General features: G+C 39.7%; 2 protein-coding genes across 2 annotated transcripts; one reads left to right on the top strand and one right to left on the bottom strand.

Annotated features, from left to right (window-relative positions):
• Nucleotides 1-1,121: 1,121 nt before the first annotated feature.
• On the bottom strand, nucleotides 1,122-6,558 carry LOC131360416 (serum response factor-like). Its single transcript, XM_058400875.1, has 7 exons — nucleotides 5,803-6,558; nucleotides 4,511-4,774; nucleotides 2,822-3,014; nucleotides 2,357-2,425; nucleotides 2,113-2,229; nucleotides 1,933-2,003; nucleotides 1,122-1,476 (listed from the first exon to the last, which is right to left on the bottom strand). The coding sequence occupies exons 1-7, from the start codon at nucleotides 6,100-6,102 to the stop codon at nucleotides 1,390-1,392; spliced, it is 1,101 nt and encodes a 366-aa protein (XP_058256858.1). The 5' UTR covers nucleotides 6,103-6,558; the 3' UTR covers nucleotides 1,122-1,389.
• A 451-nt stretch (nucleotides 6,559-7,009) lies between these two features.
• rnf13 (ring finger protein 13) lies at nucleotides 7,010-16,202 on the top strand. Its single transcript, XM_058400874.1, has 10 exons — nucleotides 7,010-7,216; nucleotides 7,904-8,029; nucleotides 11,580-11,660; nucleotides 11,769-11,894; nucleotides 12,670-12,757; nucleotides 12,901-12,991; nucleotides 13,746-13,851; nucleotides 14,013-14,106; nucleotides 14,683-14,763; nucleotides 15,480-16,202. The coding sequence occupies exons 2-10, from the start codon at nucleotides 7,934-7,936 to the stop codon at nucleotides 15,827-15,829; spliced, it is 1,113 nt and encodes a 370-aa protein (XP_058256857.1). The 5' UTR covers nucleotides 7,010-7,216; nucleotides 7,904-7,933; the 3' UTR covers nucleotides 15,830-16,202.
• Nucleotides 16,203-25,022: the final 8,820 nt, after the last annotated feature.

The following is a 25,022-nucleotide window of genomic DNA, read 5'->3' as shown; positions in this document are numbered from 1 at the left end:
ACAAATCAGAATAGTGCTGAATATAGAGCGTTAAGGATCAGAACTGAAAAATATTCCTGAGCTCATTTACAGTCCACATGAACAAACAAAAGCTAACCAACAGCAACCACCAACAGCTTCTTAGTCACTTAGTTTAATGATCACTTTTGTGATCATTATACTGATCAAATTAATATATTTAATATTTCTTAACCCTGTACTAAAGTGGCTTATAAGTTTTCTTTTCTCCATAGCCTCAAAGCATCATTTAGTTTCAACCAGAAAAAGTACCAGAGTTGGGTTTGCAGTAAAAGCTGACTGACTTCCTGGAACAAACCTCACACAACAGACTTGCTTTCATTGTGACATGAGTTTCAATTTCACAGATTAATTAACCACGCACAAAACACATCCTGCTTTGTTTATTCTTCATTCACACTTGTACACGAAGTGGAAACTTACTAACGATGCATTCAAACTTCCACTGTCTGCAGCCTTGTTCATCTTATTTAAACTGTGTGTAAAGAGAGTAAATTTCAGGTTTACAATGCACACAGTAAAGTGAGAGTTTAAAGTATAGAGCGTAAAATCTACATCATAAAGTGCATGTTTAGTTAATATAAAGTGTAGACTGTAAAATCAGGAGTGTAAAGCATACTGTAAAGACCCTAATGGATAAATAAACTTCTGCATGCTGTATGTTCTCTGTCTTTCATCACACGTTTATTAGGCTGCTTTATAATTTGACTGAATTTCAGCTGTGATGCATCATAGCATGTACAGACGTGTGACATGGCATCCACACAGCTGTTATATGTCTCTGTGGTGATGGAGCTGGTGTGGTCAGAGCAAAATTCCTCAGTTTCAGGCAGATGAAACTTCATGCATAAAAAGACTGACAGGTCATGTGACCACAGAAGATAGGTCACATGACTGTTCATATCAGTGTTACATTGCGTTCACGCTAGTGATGTGAAGAAACCCATTTACCATGACAGTGCTAGAACACTTCAAAATCTTTCACACCGCTGTAGTGACAGACTTGTGTTTTTGCTTGCTGGAGCGCGCGCACACACACACACACACACACACACACACACACACACACACACACACACACACACACACACACACACACACAAGAACTGAATGCAGTGGCATGCTTCTCACAGTTTGGAGATTGGTCTGAAGTTTATTTAAAAACATGATAAAAAAAACAGCTGTGTGATGTGCAGTGTACAAATTAAATCGTGTGCATGTATAAGTGTGTGTACGCACATGTGGAGCTGAACTGAGGAAACAATAAGAGGAAGAATCGAGTTGCCAGCCGAAACCAGAATTAAAAAAATATATATATACTGTGCCGCATGGAAAACACACTTGGCTTATTACACACACTTAAAGTGTGCGTCACTCTGATTTAGAATTGTCCAAGTTGACACCACGTAACTCTGTCAGGGTGTGTGTGCTGCTGGAGTTCTGTTGATTTATCAACATCTGAAACACACAAGAGAATCATTTTAGATAAAATGATACAGTATTTTATATAAAACCCAATTGACACAAACACAATACATCTCTATCTATCTATATAATACACACATACGCTACCACTCAAAAGTTTGTGATCACTCAAAAATTTTATTGTTTTCCAAGGAATTTAGTCTGAATAGAAAATATAGCATAAGAACAGGACATGCTGACATGTCAGAGTTAGAAATAATGATTTTGATGAAAATGATGAATGTTACAATTACAGCCTGGGCATTCTAGCTGTCAATAATCTGATTTCACCCCATGCTTCCTGGAGCATCTCCCACAATATGGATTGGCTGATGGAGTCTTCCTCCGTAGCTTGAATCAAGCTGAAATATGCCAGTGATCCCGACCTTTTGAGCGGTAGTGTACATACACACGTACACACTAAATTAGAGCATCATTAGACTTTAGTACCGAATGCAGTGGAACAGCAGAGACAGGAATCTGAACCGTTCCGTTAGGAGATGTGAGGAACATCTGAGGAACTGAAAACACACACCCAGAAACTGAAATGTGTATATAAATACTACAGGTGGATATGGACCATATTACACACAGAGAAGTTGGTGTGTCTGTGCGAGAGTAACGACTCACGATTATCATGTGTGAGTGTGTGATCCGTTAACGTGGAGGTTGAGTTAGCATACACCACTGCGCTCGGGCAGATCACATGTCCCGCTATTGAGGATGCCATCACTGCAGAGTGACTTCCTGTACGAGAGGAAATGGAAACGTAGTCTGTGTGAGCACCTGAAGTTATTCTTATAAAGACAGAGAATGAGGGAAATGGAGTGGTCAGACAGAGGGGAGTGGGTTTAAAGAGAAACAGTGTTATTACCGGCTGCGCTGCTGAAATTCTGCACTTCACTGCTCTCAGCAGACTGTAGCGACTGAGACACTGCTGTACCTGAGAGAGAGAGAGAGAGAGAGAGAGAGAGAGAGGAATGCAGAAAGGGACAAACACACTTGTGAGCACGGGACCACAATACCATCCAGTAAACACTGGGTAGCGAGTTATCTAACAGAGTGCCATTCATTATCATACAGAGAATCATTTCAATGCCACTAAATACTGACGACTGACATGAATTCTCTTATTTAACATTCTGCACACGCAAAACTAACGCACTGACCTACACTGAACAGCTGTATTAAGGACACTTCTGCTCAATAACAAAACCACAGACTGTATTTTAAAATCCAATGTTGTATTCATAGAAAGTAATAATTTGTTAAAAACCTGTATGAATGAAACAGATGCTGGCTATGAACTGCTGTATAATACACAAACTCAAACACACACCAGGCACGAGTGTGAATCCACCGGGGATCTGCACTACTCCAGCTGCAGTGGTAGTCTTCACCAGTGCACCGTTGGACACTGACCAGCAGGTGGTAGCAGGATGCGAGGGTCCACTGCCATCTGAATGAGCAGAGGAAGTGGATGGTGTCTCTACACTGCTGCTCATTATAGTTCCTGCAGACTTGTTCACTTCCTGAAAAAACAAAAACACAAGAAGTGTGGTTACTCAATCCCAGTATGCACTGTACACAAGCATATTTTTATGGTTTACGATACAGACAAGTATAATAACTAACAGGAGAATTCTGTTTAAATAACTGGACTATTCTGTAAACATTTGTTCGATGAAACTGCAGATTACAGACTGGCTTTAAATAGAAATAGTATTCTATAAGAAGTGCTAAAAATTCATCTCTTAATCTTAAACACATTTGTTAAAAGCTTGTGGACACCTGAACATAAAACTCATGTGCTTTTTGACCATTCCATTCCAGATTTAAGTATTTTTTGCCCTTTTTCTGTAATAATCATGGCCACTGTTGTGGAAGTACTTTTTTTTTTAGTGTGGCTGTGCGTATGTGTTCATTCAGACACACGAGCATTAGTTGAGGAGGCCTAGCGTTCAGTTAGTGTTCCAGATCATCCCAAAGGTGCTCACTAAGGATTGAAGTCAGGGATCTGTGCAGGACACTAGAGTTCTTCCAACCCAAACTTGGCAGACCATATGTTCACAAAGTTTGCTTTGTGCACAGGGACTTTGTCTTGCTGGAACAGGTTTGGTCCCCTGTTATACACTACCAGTCAAAAGTTTGGACACACCTTCTAATTCCATGGTCTTTTCTGATGTTTATTTCTTTCTACATTGTAAAACAATGCTGAAGGCGGCCAAAATACACAATAATGTCCTTTGAACAGTTGATATTGAGATATGTCCGTTACTGATGCTCTGTAAAGCCTTCATAACGGCTCTAATCTGGGGTGCTGTTAATTGGTGATTTCTGAGGCTGGTCACTCTAAATGAACTTCTCCTCTGCAGCAGAGGTCAGTTTTGGTCTTGCTTTCCTGGGATGGTCTTCATGTGAGCCAGTTTCATCATGGTGCTTGATGGGTTTTGCAAATGCACTTGACAATACTGTTCTTGCAAGAACTATTCCACAACACCTGACCTTCATGTCTTAAAATAACAACTGACTGTTTTTTGTTGTCATTACATATGGATCCATAAGTCCATATGTGTTATTTCATAGTTTTGAAATCTCCAGTATTGTTCTAGAATGTAGAAAATAAATCCCTAAACAAAAAACATTGAATTAAAAGGTGTCCAAACTTTTGTCTGGTAGTGTACATTATCACACTGTAATATACTGTGCAATGTCTACTGTGTATGCTGCACAATAATGTATCATATGTCGATACCATACTGCTTATCCAAAGCATATATGTATAGTATTATTTAAATTTGTGTATTCTACTACAATGTCTGGAGCTGCACTCAAGAAATTCACTCTCTTCTGTGACAAAGTGATTTGATTTAGGTCCAGTATAGCGAAAGTACAACATACAAAGACATTCTATACTATTGCTTCCATCTTTATGGAGAAAAAATTAGAGAAGACGCGCATATGAGTGTGTTGTTCAGGTGTCCACAAAATTTGTAAAGTGTATATTATTATCATCATTGACAGGCACCTTCTCCTCTGTGCTGCCGTCGCTCTCTGTGACCTGATAGGTGATGTCTGTCTCTTCGAAGCCTGTGGCACTCATTCTCTGATCGGTGGCTGAATCGGAGCGCGGAGAGTCGGGTGAGTTCAAACACGTCTGGATTAGTGCCTTGCCTGTCTCACTTGTGATCATTGGCTGCAGCTTCCGTGTTGCGAATGTATACACGTGACCTGTCTCACTTGCCACCAACAGTAGTACCTGAGTTCCAGTGAGGGTGGACAGCTCATATGCCTACACACAAACACACATAAGTTAGGATAAATAGCAAATGGATAAACACCGTCATTATGCAGAGAACGGCACGGGTGTGGTGAAGAGATAGAGGTGCTTCAGGATTGAAAAGTCTTAGAAGCTGACTTTTTTTTATTCTGTGTTTGAATTACATTAGAAATGACCACTCAAACCCAGAATTACATCATAAGCCCTATCCAACCAAGACTTACAAATATCCGATTTTACAGGTGCTCCTATGCAATTTTATTTCTATCAAGATGCTTCTCCTATAATATATATTCATTTTATTGCATATAACTGTCGCCGGAGACACTTCTCTACTTCTCTACTCTGATGTCTCAGGAGTGCTTGGATGCCAGATTGTGAATAGTATAGAATCTTCCTTCTGTGGTCATTTCTTTGCTGTCTGCAAGACGAAAAGCTGGATCCAAGAGCTTCAGTGAAGTATGTAAAAATATTTATTACAGGCATTCACCTGATAAACTGATCCGGTCCATATAGGGCTATTTTCAGACCACTTTGTAGTGTGTTTACACAACAGGAAACAGTGAGCTGTATAATGAACGGTTCAGATTTAACAAATATGTATGTATTTATGTTGATGGACTGATCTAAAACACAGCTCTTCCAAGCAAATACTTCTTGTATATAACAGCATAACTCATTCAAAAGGTAAAAGATCCTAAAAACAGACTGTCCCCGGTTGATGTGGAGTTTTCTTTGTTTTTGTGGACTTAAAATTTCTAACACAGTCCAGCATGCTGGATTACACTTTTCAATTACGTCACTTCCGTAAACACCCTCTGGCTCTGGGGAAGTAGAAATGCTTGCTATTCTATGTGACTATGCTTTTGTTCGCTTTTATACAGAACACGGTCGTACAGAGTCAAAGAAATAATAATAATAATAATAAATAAAAAATTGTTTGAACGTTTCTACACTACAGACTGAGGAGACGCGACTGTGGGAGGAGTTTCACACACACAGTATATGATGACCAGATGCATGACCAGAGCTCAGCTCACCTTCTTCATGATGCCAGTCTTTCTCTTGCTGAAAGTGGTATAGCGCCTCAGCTTATTGCCAATGAACTCCATTTTAATTTTCACTCTCCCGCGGGTCTTTTTGCCTGGTTTAGCGCCTGCTACTCCGGCCACCATGGCGCGCGTTATGGCCGGTGCAGCGGCGCCAGGTTCCCGCTCTGCTCTGCGCCGCTGCTCGGCTCTCCTTTCCCCGCAGCCCTGCTCCTCTTCTTCCGCCGTGTCCGAGTCTGCATCCGAGCCGCTCAAAATGAGCTGAGTGTTGCTGGAGGACATGTGCTCCATCTCCCCGCTCTCATGCAGTTTTCAACGCCAATATTTCCTCAGCTAATAACCCGCAGAAGAACAGTCTTCAGTCCTGGTCTATTCGGTCCATTACTGGTTCCGAGACATTATTTTCCCCCCGCAAACACGGCAATATTACACACAATATAAACAAGTCCTGCAGCCAGACCCTGATACACGATAATGAGATATTTCTCCTTTCCCCTGTCTCAGCGATAGAGTTCAGGCCAGCGAGCAGGGCTAACTAATCAGTTAGCATAAGGCAGAATGACTTATCACACGTCTTTTGTAGAAAGACACAAAAGCACGAACCCCAAAACAGGATATTCTATTAGACATAAAGAACTTATCCATGAATAATGGACAATAACAACTTATAAAGGGAAACAGCAGTTACTGAACTTTACAGAGGAAAGTTTCCTGCACTGCCACATATGGACATGGCGTATGTTTACACATATCAATCCGCCACATTGGCTAGTCTTTAACATTTACACCACGTTATTCGAAATGTTGTAAAGAATCTTTCAGACACTGCTTCCATTTATTTATACACACAGAGCTTTTATTAAAAAGATAATAACGATAGACAACACATGACGTTAGATGTTCTCGCGCACAAAGTGCGCGCGGACGTTTACGTGTCGGATCTACTTCGTTCCATATAAAGAGAGACTATGTTGCCTTTTATGGTAACAGCGCTCAAAGTGCTGTGCTGTGATTGGTTGTTGAGCCCTGTGCGCGCACGTCAAGTCTGTACATGTACGCCATTGGTCTCAAATGCGGAAGTACGAGAAGGCATAAATTTACAAACTATATCGTTTCACATTCTCTATTTGAATGGTATATGTAGATCGTTGCTCGCGCAAAGCGCTTCGGGTTTAGCGCGCCATGTGACCCGGATGCAGTTCGAGCGCGTAAGGTTCGCCTAACCTAGCATAACAGAGTTAGCTTAGCATAGTCAATGTTTAAGGCGGCTGTTTGTTGACATTGTGTTTCTGCTGCATCTGACCAAGTGCAGGTCGGACACATGGACATAATAAAGACATAAAGTGGTCACTTGCGGTGTTTTGTTATTCTGACGCGATAGTAAAACGCTTCGATGTAGCTGAAGGTGAGTTTTAAACAGATTAAGTGACTGTGTAGGTGGTGTTAGCAATCAGAGCTGCTAAATATAACTGATTAATGTAGCCCAGCTGTCTGATCGAGCTGTTAAGGATCACGCGACTAACAACTGTGTTATAACTGAGCGGTTAGTAAAGATCGTGTAGTTTAATGAGTTGTGTTATTTGCGGTTTTTACGATCAGGTGTGTGTGTGTGTGTGTGTGTTAGTGTTAGCATGTGAACTGAGTTTTACTGCGGAAGTCCCCCGACATGTTAATGAACTGTAACAGTAATAATAACAGACGTATTATTATAAAACTCACACTACTCTGTCTTAATAATGGAATTATTCATGTATTGCTTAATTATTAATTTATTACTACTAAACTCAGACGTTTGATAATTACGTTATTTATAAAAGTGAACTAAATATCTTTACATATAACATTTATTATTATTATTATTATTATTATCATTATTATTATTTGATCATATAATTAATCATTTTTTACTCTGGTGATCAGACAAGGGTTACACGTGTGTGGTGTGTAGTGTAGTGTTGTGGTGTTTCCTCATACCAGTTATGGATAACATAGATTATTATTATTTATTAATAGTGACGGTCAAGGGAAGTTCACACAATGAGTGATGATCAATTATTGTGTGTGTGTGTGTGTGTGTGTGTGTGTGAGAAAGAGAGAGAACGAGAAAAAAACAGGTGTGAAGATGATGCTGCCCATAGCAATGCTGATGCTCTCACTCACTCAGATCTTCATCATCACCTTCATCAGCCTGCTGCCTGTGGAAGCCCACATCACTGCAGTGAGATTCACACACTCAGACACACACACACACACACATAGAGTAGAAGTGTTTAGTTTCAGTTCAGTTCTTAAGTCTGATATTTTGCTGTGTGATGCCTGAACAGGTAGGGGATAAATAAATAAATAGAAAAGTAGCGTTTAGACTGGAAGGAAAGGGAAAAATGGATCCGCGTGTGAAATGAAAGAGGAAGCAGTCACTGGGTTTTTTTTTCTATAATTCGTATCATTTCTGTTAACACTGATTTTTTTGATAGTTTATTTATACAGCCATGTTCAAGACGAACATTCACTTGCGCAAAGCTTAAAATGTGCAACAACACAGACGATTTCAGATCTTAGAAATACACTATATTGCTAAAAGTTTTGGGACACCCCTCCAAATCATTGAATTCAGTGGTTGGGCTTGGCCCCTTAGTTCCAGTGAAAGGAACTCTTAATACTTCACCATGCCAAGACAGTTTGGACAATTTCTTGCTCCCAACTTTGTGGGAAGAGTTTGGGGATGACCCCTTCCTGTTCCAACATGACTGCACACCAGTGCACAAAGCAACGTCCATAAAGACATGGATGAGTGAGATGGAGGAACTTCAGAGTCCTGACCTCAACCCGATAGAACATTTTTGGGGATGAATTAGAGCGGAGACTGCAAGCTAGGCCTTCATGTCCAGCATCAGTGCCTGACCTCACAAATGCGCTTCTAGAGGAATGGTCAAAAATTCCCATAAACACACTCCTAAACACTCGTGGAAAGCCTTAGCAGAAGAGTTGAAGCTGTTATAGCTGCAAAGGACGGGGCAACTCCATATTACATTCATGTGCATGTAAATGCAGACGTCCCAGTTTTGGCCTGTCTCGCAGTCTCCACTCTTATTCATCTCAAACCATGTTCTGTCAGGTTGAGGTCAGGACTTTGCTTTGTGCACTGGTTTACAGTCATGTTAGAAAAGGAAGGGGTCATCCCCAAACTGTTCCCACAAAGTTGGGAGCATGAAATTGTTCAAAATGTCTTGGTATGCTGAAGCATTAAGAGTTCCTTTCATTGGAAATAATGGGCCGAGCCCAACACCTGAATTCAATGATTTGGAAGGGTGTCCCAAAACGTTTGGCAATATAAATATATTTCAGTATCTACACAACAATAAAAACGATGTCTGCAGAAAGTGTGACAGGAAAGGATCCAAATTTCACCATGAAATCAAACTGAAGTTTTGTGGAGTTTGGTTTTAGATTGAATTTTTCAGGCTTATTTAGTGGTAGTGTGTTCCAGAACAATGACTAAATGTGCACTTTGTACATGATCGCGTGTCAAATTTACAGTTTCTCTCTCTTTCTCAGTCAGCAATGTTGAGCAATGTTGTTTTTTTTTATTTATTTATATATTTCTGCTTTTCAGCTTCTCATCAGATTTTCCGTCTAATCAAGTGTCTAATCAAAATGTGAAGTTATAAAAATCACCTTGCCAAAATTGTTGCGCAAGACAAGTCATGTCAGAAAGCATGGGCCATAAATGTGGCTTCGGCTGTTTAAACACACATGTTTTATACTGATTTTCTACTGGGAGTTGGTTAACAAGGAAATGGTTATTTGTTCCAACTCATGGCTTTGTGACGGACATTCTTTCCAATGATTCCTTCACTTATTTCCTCATAATTCTGCCCATGTGAATCCAACACATTGTTATCGATTCCATGGTATTAACTGACAAGTACAGCTTAACCTTGGGCTGGGAGGTAAGCTAAACGCTACTGGATATTTAAAAAGGGGAAGCCCTCCCCCAACTTCCTTTTTCTGTGGAAGTTAAATCAGTGTGTCAAATAACACTTTATTGATGTGAGTTGCTTAGTATTTGGTACGTCCCTTTTTGGCTGTAATGACACAATTGCTCAAAACTTGTAAAAGTTTTGAAATGCTTTGAAAAGATGAGTTTTGTATGTTTTCTTGTTAGAAGTGATTTTGTGTTTTATGACAATTTCGTTATTTAACACAGAAACACAAACAGAAAAGTGTTCTGTTTTGTTAATGTGAATGATGAGTTATAACTGTTGCTTCTTGTTTCTCATGATTAAAAAAAAATCACAATTTTAAAGATTTTTTTTTTTTGCATTTTTAGTTTGAGTCTGTTGAGGATGTAAATAATTAATATAATAATGATAATAATAATAATTATTATTATTATTATATTAATTTTAATAATGCATATAGTAAAAACAGTAATTATTATTATTATTATTATTATTATTAATAATAATAATAATAATAATAATAATAATAATAACAATAATAATAATAATAATTGTTTTAAATCAGAAATTGTTTTAAATCAGTTTGCAGCTCAGAGCTATAAGAGGGAGGGGTTTGTTTCTATGGTAACACTGGAGGTAGTCAGAGGCTGGAGTTTGTTCTAGGACAGGGGTCTCCATCACGTCGCTCACCTAAAGTTTCATGGAATATGTACAAAATTGATAAAATCAAATTAACTCAATAAACTGGTTTACATTTTATCCTAATCAAGCACAATAAACATGGGGGGGAAAAAAAATCATCCCAATCAAACTCGTAAACCTCCCGTCCCTTCTGACTCTCCACGTGCATCACGCGGTTTAATACAGCCGTTCATCAATCTATGTCACACACATAGCTCTAAGACATGGAACCATTATATAAACTTAAATCTATAAGCACAAACTGAAGTAGTTTAGATAAAGGATAATGAAAAAACAGTGTTAGGAATATAGCTACGATGCTGACAAAGTAAAAGAGCTGAATGAGTCTATCATTGATGAGGATGCTGGACGAGTGAGCTGTGGAAATTTCTTATTGGTGCAGCTGGTGTTTCAGAATAAAATACAGTTTAAAAAAAAATACTATTTTTAAGTATTATTACTATTATTTAATCACATAAAATCTAATACAATTGCAGGTCTCTGCTTTCAAAATGAATATTAACTTCAATATCAAAGATGTTCCCCCTTTTTTTTTTTTTTACGAAAAGAGTCTTTTTCAGTCTTGCTGAGGATTTCAGGGTTTGTTCCAGGAGACTTGTAACTAACACTTTGCTGATAAATAACAGAATCAATGTGAATGAAGGAAATCGGACTCCAATAAGTGTTATATAACCTGTTATATTAATCAGTTAACTCGACTCAACAGTCAACTTTTTCATTCGTTTATTCATTCATTGTCTCAGCAATGAATTTAAAATAATTTTCATTGCAAAATATACCTGTTTGACATTGACATTCACACAGCAATAGCTCATTCAGCTGGTTTGGTTTATGGCAATAAGATGTGTAATTAAATGTTACTAATAATATAACATGAGTAGCTCTTGGCCACCTTCATTTTGACAAAGTAGCTCTCAGAGGAAAAAAGGTTGGAGACCTCTGATCTAGGATAACGGTTAATGACTCCATTTATTGTACATGGACACAGACTAAAGAAAAGTGTTGGGTATTGTCTTTTCACACAGAGGTTAGTAAATGCTGATTAGTATTGGTGATAGGTGAAATGGATGATTTCAGTATAACCTGTGTTTGTGTGTGTTGCAGTATTCTGGTGATAATCAGACAGAGAGGTTTGATGATGCTCCTGCTCGGTTTGGATACAGATTACCCAGCCAGGGCCTGAAGGTAAGACTCGTTCACTTTTTGTATTTCTGGGTCTGCCTGGATCTGTGTGTCTGTCTGTGTGCACTAATCCACAGAGGAAGTGTTTTAATAAGCTGATTTTGTGGCCAGGGTTTCCTGATTGGTGCAAGGCCAGAGAATGGGTGCGTACCTATTGATCCTCCACCACCCAGAGAGAACTCCAGCGGCGTCTTCATCGTCCTCATCAAACGATACCACTGCAATTTTGACATCAAGGTCTCGCATGCATTCAAACACTACACACATGCAGTTTTACTCAAGCGTCATTGTGCAAGCAAAGCTACAGAGTAGAACAGGGCACCTTCCTGCAAGTCTCATACAGGGCTTTACTTTGCTTTTCTGCCCAGCATAGAGAGCTTCCTTGGATTGTCTAGACTTTCACAGTTTTCTTTAACTGTCTGTTCAGGATGTGTTCCCTTCTGAGCCTCGTTCCTCTCAAGGTTTCTTCCTCATATCATCACAGAGTTTTTCCTTGCCACTGATGCTTGCTTATTAGGGATTAAATAGTAACGTTCCTTTAAAGTTCTTTAAACTCCTGTAGCTTCATTTTCAGGTGGTCAGTCAGCTGCATTGAAGAGCCCATGGTTGTTGAGTGTTAGGTTTTCCTAAACTGTTAGTCCTAATTACAGTTCTTTACCTGAATATGTCCTGATGACTCAACTTAATTAAGTTTCGAGAAAAATACACACTACACCCTACACCCTAAACCCTGCACATAGACCCCTGCACACAATACACACATGCAGCTATTAATTATATATTAGAATCATATATTAAATTGCATTGTGTTAATTACACATGTATAATGTATAAATGACAAAAATAGTCTTTAACATCAAAACAAAGAGTGATCAAAACCAGAATTAAAGTGATTTTATTATTAATGGATTATTAACACACACCTCTCAATGCACTGAACAGCTCTGTGTGTGTGTGTGAACGTGTGTGTGAATGTGTATGTGTGTGTGTGTCTGTGAACGTGTGTGTGCAGGTGTTGAACGCTCAGAAGGCAGGTTACGTGGCTGCCATTGTTCACAATGTCGACTCAGAGGAGCTCGTCAACATGGGATCTGATGACTGTAAGAATTACACACACACACACACACAGATTTGCTTCCTCTCTGCTTATCAGAAAGAGTTGTTTTGTAGAAACAGCTTTAAATGGTGAAAGACTTCTGAAAGCTGGAGATGTGTACAATATTTTGTGTGTGTGCATGTATAGTGGAGGTGGTGAAGCAGATCAACATCCCGTCTGTGTTTGTTGGAGAAAAGGCTTCTAAGTCATTACTGGAGGAGTATAGTTATGAGAGAGGGTGAGAAACACACACACACACACACACACAGAGGTATAATATACTATATATTAATACAGATGAACTCATTAAGAGTTAACACCTCTTGAATCACAGCACTGCACTGAATATGAGAACATAGTATACACTGATTATGCATAACATTATGACCACTGACAGGTGGCGTGAATAACACTGATTATCTCATCATCATGGCACCTGTTAGTGGGTGGGATATATTAGGCAGCAAGTGAACATTTTGTCCTCAAAGTTGATGTGTTAGAAGCAGGAAAAATGGACATGCGTAAGGATTTGAGTGAGTTTGATGAAGGGCCAAATTGTGATGGCTAGACCACTGGATCAGAGCATCTCCAAAACTGCAGCTCTTGTGGGGTGTTCCCAGTCTGCAGTGGTCAGTATCAATCAGAAGTGGTCCAAGGACGGAACAGTGGTGAACCGGCGACAGGTCATGGGCGTCCAAGGCTCATTGATAAACGTGGGGAGTGAAGGCTGGCCCGTGTGATCCGATCCAACAGACGAGCTACTGTTGCTCAAATTGCTGAAGAAGTTAATGCTGGTTCTGATAGAAAGGTGTCGGAATACACAGTGCATGACGGGTCAGTACAATATTAGGCAGGTGGTCATAATGTTATGCCTGATCGGTGTATTATCCATAACATATTGTGCCCCCCTCTCTCTCTCTCTCTCTCTCTCTCTCTCTCTCTCTCATTTTCCCACTGTATACTTCTCTGATGTGTGTTTGTGTGTGTTGCAGAGGTCATGTAATCCTGATGCCTGATTTTAGTCTACCATTGGAATATTATCTGATCCCGTTCCTCATTATCGTGGGAATTTGTCTTATTCTCATTGTGGTCTTTATGGTAAGTGAGACCTAAAGAAGTATAATACGGTAATAGCACGTGATGAGTCCTGTTAACATTTATTTGTACTATATCTACCACAACTAGTTGTACTTATTCTATTATTGATTTCTTCATTTAAGATGCAGTGTGTTAATGTGTTGTGACGTACGTTTGCTCAGATCACAAAGTTTGTTCAAGACCGACACCGAGCCAGAAGGAGCCGACTGCGCAAGGACCAACTGAAGAAACTTCCCATCCACAAATACAAAAAAGGTACCGCAATTAACACATACACACACTGTACCAACACAGCACATACACACACTGCACCAACACAGCACATACACACACTGCACCAACACAGCACATACACACACTGCACCAACACAGCACATACACACACTGTACCAACACAGCACATACACACACTGTACCAACACAGCACATACACACACTGTACCAACACAGCACATACACACACTGTACCAACACAGCACATACACACACTGCACCAACACAGCACATACACACACTGCACCAACACAGCACATACACACACTGTACCAACACAGCACATACACACACCGCACCAACACAGCACATACACACACTGTACCAACACAGCACATACACACACTGTACCAACACAGCACATACACACACCGCACCAACACAGCACATACACACACTGTACCAACACAGCACATACACACACTGTACCAACACAGCACATACACACACTGTACCAACACAGCACATACACACACTGTACCAACACAGCACATACACACACTGTACCAACACAGCACATACACACAATAACAGTGCCACATGGTGTGTGTTTTACAGGTGATGTCTATGATGTGTGTGCAATCTGTCTGGAAGAGTATGAGGAGGGGGAGAAGCTCCGTGTGCTGCCATGTTCACATGGTAAGTGTGTGTTATTCTCATTAGTTAACTGGATTTTATTTGGCCTTGTCAGTGCTACTGGAAGTGTGTGTGTTAGAGGCTGACAGAGGGAAATGGCTCTCTGCTTGTACTTCAGCTGAGTGAGCTGTCTTAAGCTCCAAATGAAACAGCAAACCTCTGAGCAAGAACTATTAAAGTCCAAGTAAGAAATCTAAAACTCTGAGCAAAACATCTTCAACACAGAGTGAGGGTTGTAACCTCTGACATGTGTTAAACATAGAATATTCATAGGTATTATGTTGAAATGTGTCTGTGTTATGTAGAAATGAGTCATGGCCTTGCACAATTGTACAGTATGGTTGAGAAAACTGTTTGGAAAACAGACCTGAAACTGAAGTGAGTGTAGATGACCTACATGCCCTGCCAAATGCACTATTTAGTGATCTATCTATCTATCTATCTATCTATCTATCTATCTGTCTGTCTGTCTGTCTATCTGTCTGTCTATCTATCTATCTATCTATCTATCTATCTATCTTTATTATATTATATTATATTATATTATATTATATTATATTATATTATATTATATTATATTATATTATATTATATTATATTATATTATATTATTATTTATTTTTCAATAGGTTATGGTTTAAGTAAAATGGGGGTCATTTTAGTCGAACCTTTAAGCATGGTGTTACAGCTGAGGCTGAGCTGTTGTTTGTTTGTTTTAGCCTATCACTGTAAATGTGTGGACCCATGGCTAACAAAGACAAAGAGGACGTGTCCGGTGTGTAAGCAGAAGGTGGTTCCGGCAGGTTCAGAATCGGACTCGGACTCGGACAGCGGCGGAGATGAGAGTGATGAGGTTTCTGAAAGCACGCCGCTGCTGCGCCCACACCCCCCTGCCCGAATCCGCACCCCCTCTCTGGCCAGCACACACTCTGCCTCCACCGGGCCTCCTGACTGCTCCGACTCCGACTCCACTGAGGACGAGGAGGTGGGGGAGGGGGAGGTAGTCACTGTGGAAACAGTCGTGGTGATGCAGCAGGAACGACCTGATGATGACCTCATCAATGCCTAAAGACAAGCCAATCAGACTGCTAATTAATCTGAATTGACAGTATACCGCATACACACACACACAGAGCACGGTTTATGATTTTATTACAAAGGTAGAGTGATGGATTTGAATGTTGTTTCCGAGAAAGACACACACATACAGAGCTTTACATTTATCCAAAATAAGGATGTAACAGACTTTATCTCTACCTAAAAATTCTGCCTACATAGGGACCCTTCTCCCGAATGAAACCTATTCTGAAGCGCTGATGATGATGAATATTACTGTGTATCATATAACTGAGTTTCGGCACACACGTGTCTTCTGTAGCACCTTCTTATTAACCTTGCTTTCCTTTATAGGAGTTTTAATGATTTTTTTTTTTTTTTTTTTTTGCCAAAACTGTAGCCCGTTTTGATTTTCTGTGTAAAACGAAGCCAAACGTTTTGACTGTGCCACATTTTAACATGATTTAATTCATTTCAATTGAAATTCTGATTAATGCATGATCAGCATTCAGTACACTCGGCAGTGTTCGGTTCGTCGGTGTGTGTTCTAGTGTTCTGTCTTGTGACTGTTACACGTGCGCAGCTTTTCCCAACTTGACTTTATTTTCACAGTAAATCCATTCTGTTGGAGAAGTTATACCATCACACACGTGCACACACACACTATTCAAGTCTGTTTTGTTTATGTAGCACTGACTTGCTCATAGATGAGCATTACAGCAATCCAGATGTTTCTTTAGACCCCTAATGAACAAGCTGGAGTTAACAATGAAACTTCCTGAGATGACTTAAGTATTATTATGATCAAAACATGGCATGGTAGGCATGGAGTAGGTCTGCGTATATTTTAGGGACATCCCAAAATTTCATCAATTTAGGCCAAAAAACAATTAATTCGTGGTCACTAATGTCCCACCTGTTTAAAGTGAATTATTTGGATTTTTTAGATTTCTTTCAGTCAATAGAAAATGACAAGAATGAGGTGGGTCTTGGGTATGAAAATATACCCCGATCCAGTCAGACATTAAAATTAAGCTTGATTATGTTCTGGCAGGTTCTTTGCAGGCCTCTGAATCTTCTTGTGAAATTTCCTCGTTGATTCTGTGCATGGTGAGACTCAAATCATTCCCCGAGCAGCCAGACTGCGCTGTCTGATCACTTATTGCCACGGTTTTCATAATGGGAACCCTGAAGCACTACCCTTTTTTTTTCTAGTTACAGCAGTAGAAATCACATGCCACCTTTATCAGTTATTTTATTTATTGTAGAGTTCCTTTAGTAATTATATCTGACTGCTTTCTTGAATAGAGTGGGTTTCATCCAAACCTCAGAAAACAAGGTCGTTTATAAATAATGCTAATTTGGACCCTGGGGACAGTTTATGAAATTAAAAAAAAAAATTTATTCTGCACATCTAAACAATGTTTATTATGTAAACAGTTCTCTGTCTCAGGGTTCTCATGGAGTCTTTGGTCACTATGCACTTTGTAATGGTGGACCCACTGAGTCTGGCCACACTGTCAGTCGTCTCCCGATTCCCATGTTTCTTGGAATCTCAAGTCAACACTAATAAAAGTTAAGAAATTTAAAAAATAATAATAATAAAAATTTGAAACACCATTGTAAATTACTGGTGGCAGACACAGTGGTGCGACCTTCTCACAGTCTTCTCACAGTTCCAGGCTTCCCTTTTCCACCCTGAGTTCAGCTTTTACTGTCTGTATGGAGTTTCATGTGTGAATACTAATCACTAATGTTTCAGGCTAGACCGTCAGCCTGAGACCGAGATAGGTCATGTGGGTTGCATGTCTATAGACCAACGCTTAGCAGATTTTTAACAAGCATTATTTACTGATGTATTTCACAGATCGGTGTATGTTTCACATGTTCGTTTTGAACAGCATTCTTGTGTATTCAAAAAAAAACAGTTCTAATTACTTAATGATCTAACCTGGATTCTAAGTGGAATAAAAATAAATTGAAAAATAAAATGGGGTCTGTGTGGTTTCTTTTGCAAAAGAAAATAAAAACAATTTCAGTTCATAATCATTTCAAACAGATCTCTGATCCATGAATTTGTCATTTTGGATTCTGAATTTTGACAGATAAAATCATTTGAACTTGGATGACAATTTTGGAAACATGCCTTGATAGCATTTCTGAATTTGAATCCCAAAATTTAAATTCTAAGAATAGAATAAAATTAGCATTCCATGAGAACTTCAGTAACTTGGAGGTTCAATCACCACCACCACATGAGGCACAGAGTAGAAATACATCTCCTGCTTAAGGTTTTGTAAATGCAATTTTCCTGGTTTATGTCTTAGCTCAAGTGGTTAAGGCTCTGGGTCATTGACTGGAAGATCGGGGGTCCAAGCCCCAGCACTGCCAAATTGCCACTGTTGGGCCCTTGAGCAAGGCCCCCCCTAGCTTCAGGGGCACTGCATCATGGCTGACCCTGTGCTCTGACCCCAACCCCCAAGGATGGGATATGCGAAGAAAGAATTTCACTGTGCAGTAATGTATACACTCTATTGCCAAAAGTATTCGCTCACCTGCCTTGACTCGCATATGAACTTAAGTGACATCCCATTCCTAATCCATAGGGTTCAATATGACGTCGGTCCACCCTTTGCAGCTATAACAGCTTCAACTCTTCTGGGAAGGCTGTCCACAAGGTTTAGGAGTGTGTTTATGGGAATTTTTGACCATTCTTCCAGAAGCGCATTTGTGAGGTCACACACTGATGTTGTACGAGAAGGCCTGGCTCTCAGTCTCTGCTCTAATTCATCCCAAAGGTGTTCTATCGGGTTGAGGTCAGGACTCTGTGCAGGCCAGTCAAGTTCATCCACACCAGACTCTGTCATCCATGTCTTTATGGACCTTGCTTTGTGCACTGGTGCACAGTCATGTTGGAAGAGGAAGGGGCCAGCTCCAAACTGATCCCACAAAGTTGGGAGCATGGAATTGTCCAAAATGTCTTGGTATGCTGAAGCATTCAGAGTTCCTTTCACTGGAACAAAGGGGGCAAGCCCAGCTCCTGAAAAACAACCCCACACCATAATCCCCCCTCCACCAAACTTTACACTTGGCACAATGCAGTCAGACAAGTACCGTTCTCCTGGCAACCGCCAAACCCAGACTCGTCCATCAGATTGCCAGATGGAGAAGCGTGATTCGTCACTCCAGAGAACGCGTCTCCACTGCTCTAGAGTCCAGTGGCGGCGTGCTTTACACCACTGCATCCGACGCTTTGCATTGCACTTGGTGATGAATGGCTTGGATGCAGCTGCTCGGCCATGGAAACCCATTCCATGAAGCTCTCTGCACACTGTTCTTGAGCTAATCTGAAGGCCACATGAAGTTTGGAGGTCTGTAGCGATTGACTCTGCAGAAAGTTGGCGACCTCTTCGCACTATGCGCCTCAGCATCCGCTGACCCCGCTCCGTCAGTTTACGTGGCCTACCACTTCGTGGCTGAGTTGCTGTCATTCCCAAACACTTCCACGTTCTTATAATACAGCTGACAGTTGACCGTGGAATATTTAGGAGCGAGGAAATTTCACGACTGGATTTGTTGCACAGGTGGCATCCTATCACAGTTCCACGCTGGAATTCACTGAGCTCCTGAGAGCGACCCATTCTTTCACAAATGTTTGTAAAAACAGTCTGCATGCCTAGGTGCTTGATTTTATACACCTGTGGCCATGGAAGTGATTGGAACACCTGATTCTGATTATTTGGATGGGTGAGCGAATACTTTTGGCAATATAGTGTATGTGACAAATAAACACAAAAACAGCAACAACAATTTACGCTATGCTTGTTTTCAATGTCCTAATATATTAAAACATGAATACACTGAATGTTTTAAGATATTAGGATACTAAAAGAACATCAAGGTTGTAGTTCCTAAAAGAAACAGTCCTGTGAATAAACTTTGCATCTGACTCAGTGGAAGTCTAAATGAAATTAAGAAGTGTGTCAAGAAGCCTCCAAATACATTTTGTGTTCAAATATTATGATGAAAATCTAGTACAATTAAATAGGCATTTATGGGCAGATATTTTTTGGTGTTTCAGTGATGATGTTGTAAAAATGGATGTACCGATTAGAAGGTTGCCAGTTTGAATCCACCAAGCTGCCAGTGTTGGGCCCCTGAGCAAGTCCCTTAACCCTCAATTGCTCAGCTGTATAAAATGAGGCAAACTGTAAGTTGCTGTGGATAGCAGCGTCTGCTAAATGTCGTGAATATGATCCAAATTCATTTTATATATTTTAAAAAATGGCTTAAATTGGCTTAAAAGTAACTCCTCAAATGTAGAATTACAAATATCTATACTGTAACTCGGATAACAATCATCAGACATAAAACTCCACTGACACATCATGTCACATTATCATCTACTCTCAAGGAACACCTTTACACCTGAACATTCATGCAGTTATCCAAATCAGCCAAACATGCCTATTTGAATTCCTATATCCTTCCTGGCAGCTCAAACCAAAACATTTTCCTCTGACCTCTTTTATCAACACGCCATTTCCACTAAAGAACTGCATCTCACTTAATCTATTTTTCTTTTTCTTTTTGACCCATTCTGTGTAAACTCTAGAGATTGTTGGGTCTGAAATTCTCAGGAGATCAGCAGTTTCTGAACTACTCAAACCAGCCCATCTGGTACCAACATCCATGCCCCGATTAAAGTCACGGAGATCATATTTTTTTCCCCTTTCCAATGTTTGTTGTAAACATTAACTGAAGCTCTTGACCTGTTTCTGCTCGATTCGATGCATTGTGTTGGTGCCGTATGATTAAATGATTAGATAATTGCACAAACATCCAGGTGTATAGGTGTTCCTAATAAAGCGAACATTGATTTTTTGGAATAAATATCACATTTTCCTTGGAATATTGATCACAAACTATTCTGGGGAAAAAAATATTATTATTCTGATAATAACTGCTAATATTATGCTCCAGGGTGGAGGGACAACATTAAAAAAAAGATGGAATAAAGGATCTTTTTGAAGGCAAACAATTTCAGTAAAATTCCAGTGGATAATAAGATAAGATCGTCAGTGTCAGATACTCATTGTTGTAAAGCTGTAGATTTCTAGAGAAAACCTTTTGCCATGCTCTGACATGCTGATAGACGCAAGTTTCTACTGATGTAGAAGGATTGATGTAATGTAAGTTTATTATGAGTAGTGTTTTATTATCCCAATTTCTTCTGTAACCCAGATAAGTTAAGTCGTCTTTATTTGTCACTTATACATTACTGCACAGTGAAATTCTTTCTTCGCATATCCCTTTATTAGGGGCTGGGGTCATAGCGCAGGGTCAGCCATGATACAGCCCCCCTGGAGCAGGGTGAGTTGGGGGCCTTGCTCAAGGGTTGTCTTTTTCCAGCTCTGTGTCCTTGTAGATCAACAATATTTATATCACTATGAAAATATTCAATATTGTGGATTTGATGCCGGACATTTTAAATACCAGTCAGAAATGTACCTCATTGCTGCATCTGTTTACTAGTAAATAGACGATCAATTTATGTGCATGTACGGAACTGGAACAAATATCCAGCTCTATAAATAACCTTGTGTCAGCTCACCATGCTCCTTTTCCCCCCTAATACATATGTGAATACTAATCAATAATTTTTCAGGCAAGACTTTCAGCTTTGGACTGAGACTGGTCTTAAAGGGCCAGTGGTGTAATGTAACGAAGTAAAATTACTTCGTTACAGTACTTAAGTATTTTTTGGGAGTTTTTGTACTTTACTTGAGTTTTTATATTTCTGTCAACTTTTACTTTTACTTCACTACTTTTTTGATACAAATTCTATACAATACATTTTCTGTTCTGCATTTTCGTTACTTACTACAAAAAAAAACTGTGTCCAAATTTGCGGTAAAGGAAGTTTGTGGTTAGTGATGACTTTAGGCTATGTCCACACGTAGCTGGGTATTTTTGGGTATTTTTTGGGAGATTTTACAACTTTGTTTTTTTTTAAAATTCTGTCCACATGACCTACGTGTTATCAAGTATCTTTGTCCACATGAAAACGCAAAACGCCCTGTTAAGTGCTGTCAGGAGCCTAGCCAATCAGAAGCCTAGACAAAACTTTATTACCAGTTCCGGTAGTTTAACAACAATGGAGCGTCGCATGAAAGCAATGCTCTTGACATGTGAAAATTTCATTGTAGAATGTAGAACTCCGACTGGGTCTCGTCCAAAACCGCCATCGCTGTGTGCGTTGTCGGAGTTTTGTATGCAGCAGCAGTGAGCTTTGTATTACATTCGGCCCCTCTGTTCATGAGCGTAATGTGTGAGTAACTGTGCGTATATGTGCACGCATGTAAAAAGTCCAGTAAACAACGTTAACACAGTCAGTAGTTCATGTAAGTCTGTAATTGCACAAAATATCTTCATAAACAAAGCTGACGTCAAATCAAGGAGACCGGCACACAGACGATGACGTCAATTCTTCAAAATCTCAGTTTCCCCTGTCCACACAACACCACTGAAAATGGTGAGTTTTGGAAAATCTTCACTTTGGAAGGAGTTTTCCAAAAGCTCAGTTTTCAACGACCTCAAACTGCATTAGCATGTGGACGAAAGGTCAAAACGCAGATAAAAAATCTCCCTTCTTAAAAATACCCGGGTACGAGTGGATATGGCCTTAGTTACAAGCGCACATGTATGGAAACCCTGATACTGTACACTTCATTACAATACTGTTCACTAAGTTCTAAAGGCCTCTTCTTTCTTTCATGCAAGTCTTATTTTTTTTGGTGGTGAACTTATTGAGAAGTTAAGCAATACCGAATAAAATTAATAATTCTCCAAATTATTACAGTCTTGCTTTTTTATTAATTTACTTCTACTTTTACTTTCCATACTTGAATACGTTCATGAAAATACTACTTCTAATACTTAAGTACAGTTTATTTCAGATACTTTAAGACTTTTTGTATAACTCAGAGCTTTGCCATGTGCAAAAGTTTGCAGACGATACTGCTATCGTTGGCTGTATCAGAAAGGGACAGGAGGAAGAGTACAGAAAACTGATACAGGACTTTGTTGCATGGTGTGACGTTAACCATCTGCACCTTAACACTACAAAGAAAAGGGAGATGGTGGTGGACTTTAGGAGGCCCAGGCCTCAACCTGAGCCTGTGACTATCAACAGCGACTGTGTAGAGTTTGTCAAGACCTACAAGTACCTTGGAGTACAGCTGGATGAAAGAATGGACTGGACTGCCAACACAGACGCTCTGTGCAGGAAAGGACAGAGCCGGCTGTACTTCCTAAAAAGGCTGGCTTCCTTTAACATCTGCAAAAAGCTGCTGCAGATGTTCTATCAGACTGTTGTGGCGAGTGCCCTCTTCTATGCGGCAGTGTGCTGGGGAGGCAGCATAAAGAAGAAGGACGTCTCATGTCTGGACAAGCTGGTGAGGAAGGCGGGCTCGATTGTAGGCTCAGAACTGGACAGCCTGACATCAGTGGCAGAGAGGAGGGCTCTGAGCAGGCTGCTGTCCATCATGGACAATCCACTGCATCCACTGTACAGCATCATCTCCAGACAGAGAAGCAGCTTCAGTGACAGGTTGCTGTCACTGCCCTGCTCCACTGACAGACTGAGGAGGTCGTTCCTCCCCCGTGCAATGTGACTCTTGAATTCCACACGGGGTGGGAGGATTCAGTGCTGACACTACTCTTCTCTCTGTCCTGGACTGTACAATAAACCACACACTAAAAACAATACACTCCAGTTTATACAGAACTCTCAATAAACTGAGATCTGCACAGGACTCATAAACATGCAGTTTTTGCACATAAACAGTTTTTGCACATCGACTAGGTCTGTAACCTTAAACACTTGTTTTGCACATTACTTATCTTGTTTTTTTTAAATCTAATTCTCCATATTTATTCCTTAAATCTCTGCATTTAGTATTTTTCTGCTATAGTTTGTTAAATTGTGCAATATTTGGTTATTTGATATATATTTTTTGTTATATTTTGTTACCCTAATTTGGGTATTTTAGTATTTTTGTTATATTCCTTCCTGTTTTATCTATTACCTGTGTTTGTGGATACTGCTGGAAGCTGTGAATTTCCCTTTGGGATGAATAAAGTATCTATCTATCTATCTATCTATCTATCTATCTATCTATCTATCTATCTATCTATCTATCTATCTATCTATCTATCTATCTATCTATCTATCTATCTATCTATCTATCTAATGGTTGACTTATAACAAAATAGAATATATCTAACAAAATACCTGTACTTTTACTCAAGTATGGCTTTTGGGTACTTTATACAACACTGTAAAGGGCTACATATCTATGGACAGCAGTTTTAACAACCATCATTCACTGATGTTGCATGCTTCCTGGTGGTCCATGAGAGCAGGATCCCGTGCTCTCATTGCCGTGGCCTGGGTTCGATACCTGAGAAGGGCACTAACCCAGCCACTGAAGTGCTGGTCCCAAGTCCAGATTAAATGGGAGGGGTTACATCAGGATGGGCATCTGACATAAAACCTGTGCCAAATCAAAACCAAATAATCTGCTGTGGCGACCATGAACAGGGAGAAACCGAAAGAACAACAACATTCACTGATGCTGCATATCAGAAATTATGATTCTCATTTTTTTTAGCATTTTCTTGTATTAAAAAATTCTTATGTTCATGAAGTAATACTTAAATTCTTCTGGAATAAATGTAAATGGAAAAAAGTGTGTCTGTAACAAAAATTGCATTTGACAATCATTTTAAAAAAATATTGTGCAACTGCAAGCAAATCTCCAAGATTGTGCCAAATACCAAGATTACATCTGGGAATCAAAAATTGGCATTCAGTATGCACAAAAGCAATCCATGATCACATTTATGAGATTACAACATTGGAACTTGTGTAGAGCTGTAGAGATTTATGAATTGATTACACATTGGGAATTCTAAGAAACACTAAGAAGTAGAAAATAATTATTTCCTGAGAAGTTCATTCATCACTGCCTGTGTGGTGTGTAAGGATGCGGTAATCCTTTCTGAAATGCATCTCAAGTTTTCTCATGGTAATGCTTGGTGAAAATGCTGCAATAATTCTGTTGTAATTATATAAACACAAGAAGGTGAGGACTCCTCTCAGTTTTATTGCCCAAGAGGTGCAATGAATGTTCCCCTGACTG

The sequence above is a fragment of the Hemibagrus wyckioides genome, linkage group LG10, assembly GCF_019097595.1.
Source record: "Hemibagrus wyckioides isolate EC202008001 linkage group LG10, SWU_Hwy_1.0, whole genome shotgun sequence".
NCBI lineage: Eukaryota > Metazoa > Chordata > Actinopteri > Siluriformes > Bagridae > Hemibagrus > Hemibagrus wyckioides.
This window is presented reverse-complemented; position numbering and strand designations above follow the sequence as displayed.

Bases quoted from the DNA above. Each gene is read 5' to 3' on its own strand.
- LOC131360416 (XM_058400875.1), bottom strand. From the start codon at position 6,102: ATGGAGCACATGTCCTCCAGCAACACTCAGCTCATTTTGAGCGGCTCG. The intron at 3,015-4,510 runs GTGCCTGTCAAT...TTGTTTTTTCAG, and splicing joins ACGGCAGCACAGAGGAGAAG to GAAGTGAACAAGTCTGCAGG. The intron at 1,477-1,932 runs GTACTAAAGTCT...TGTGTGTTTCAG, and splicing joins CTGCTGTTCCACTGCATTCG to ATGTTGATAAATCAACAGAA.
- rnf13 (XM_058400874.1), top strand. From the start codon at position 7,934: ATGATGCTGCCCATAGCAATGCTGATGCTCTCACTCACTCAGATCTTC. The intron at 8,030-11,579 runs GTGAGATTCACA...TGTGTGTTGCAG, and splicing joins TGGAAGCCCACATCACTGCA to TATTCTGGTGATAATCAGAC. The intron at 14,107-14,682 runs GTACCGCAATTA...TGTGTTTTACAG, and splicing joins CATCCACAAATACAAAAAAG to GTGATGTCTATGATGTGTGT.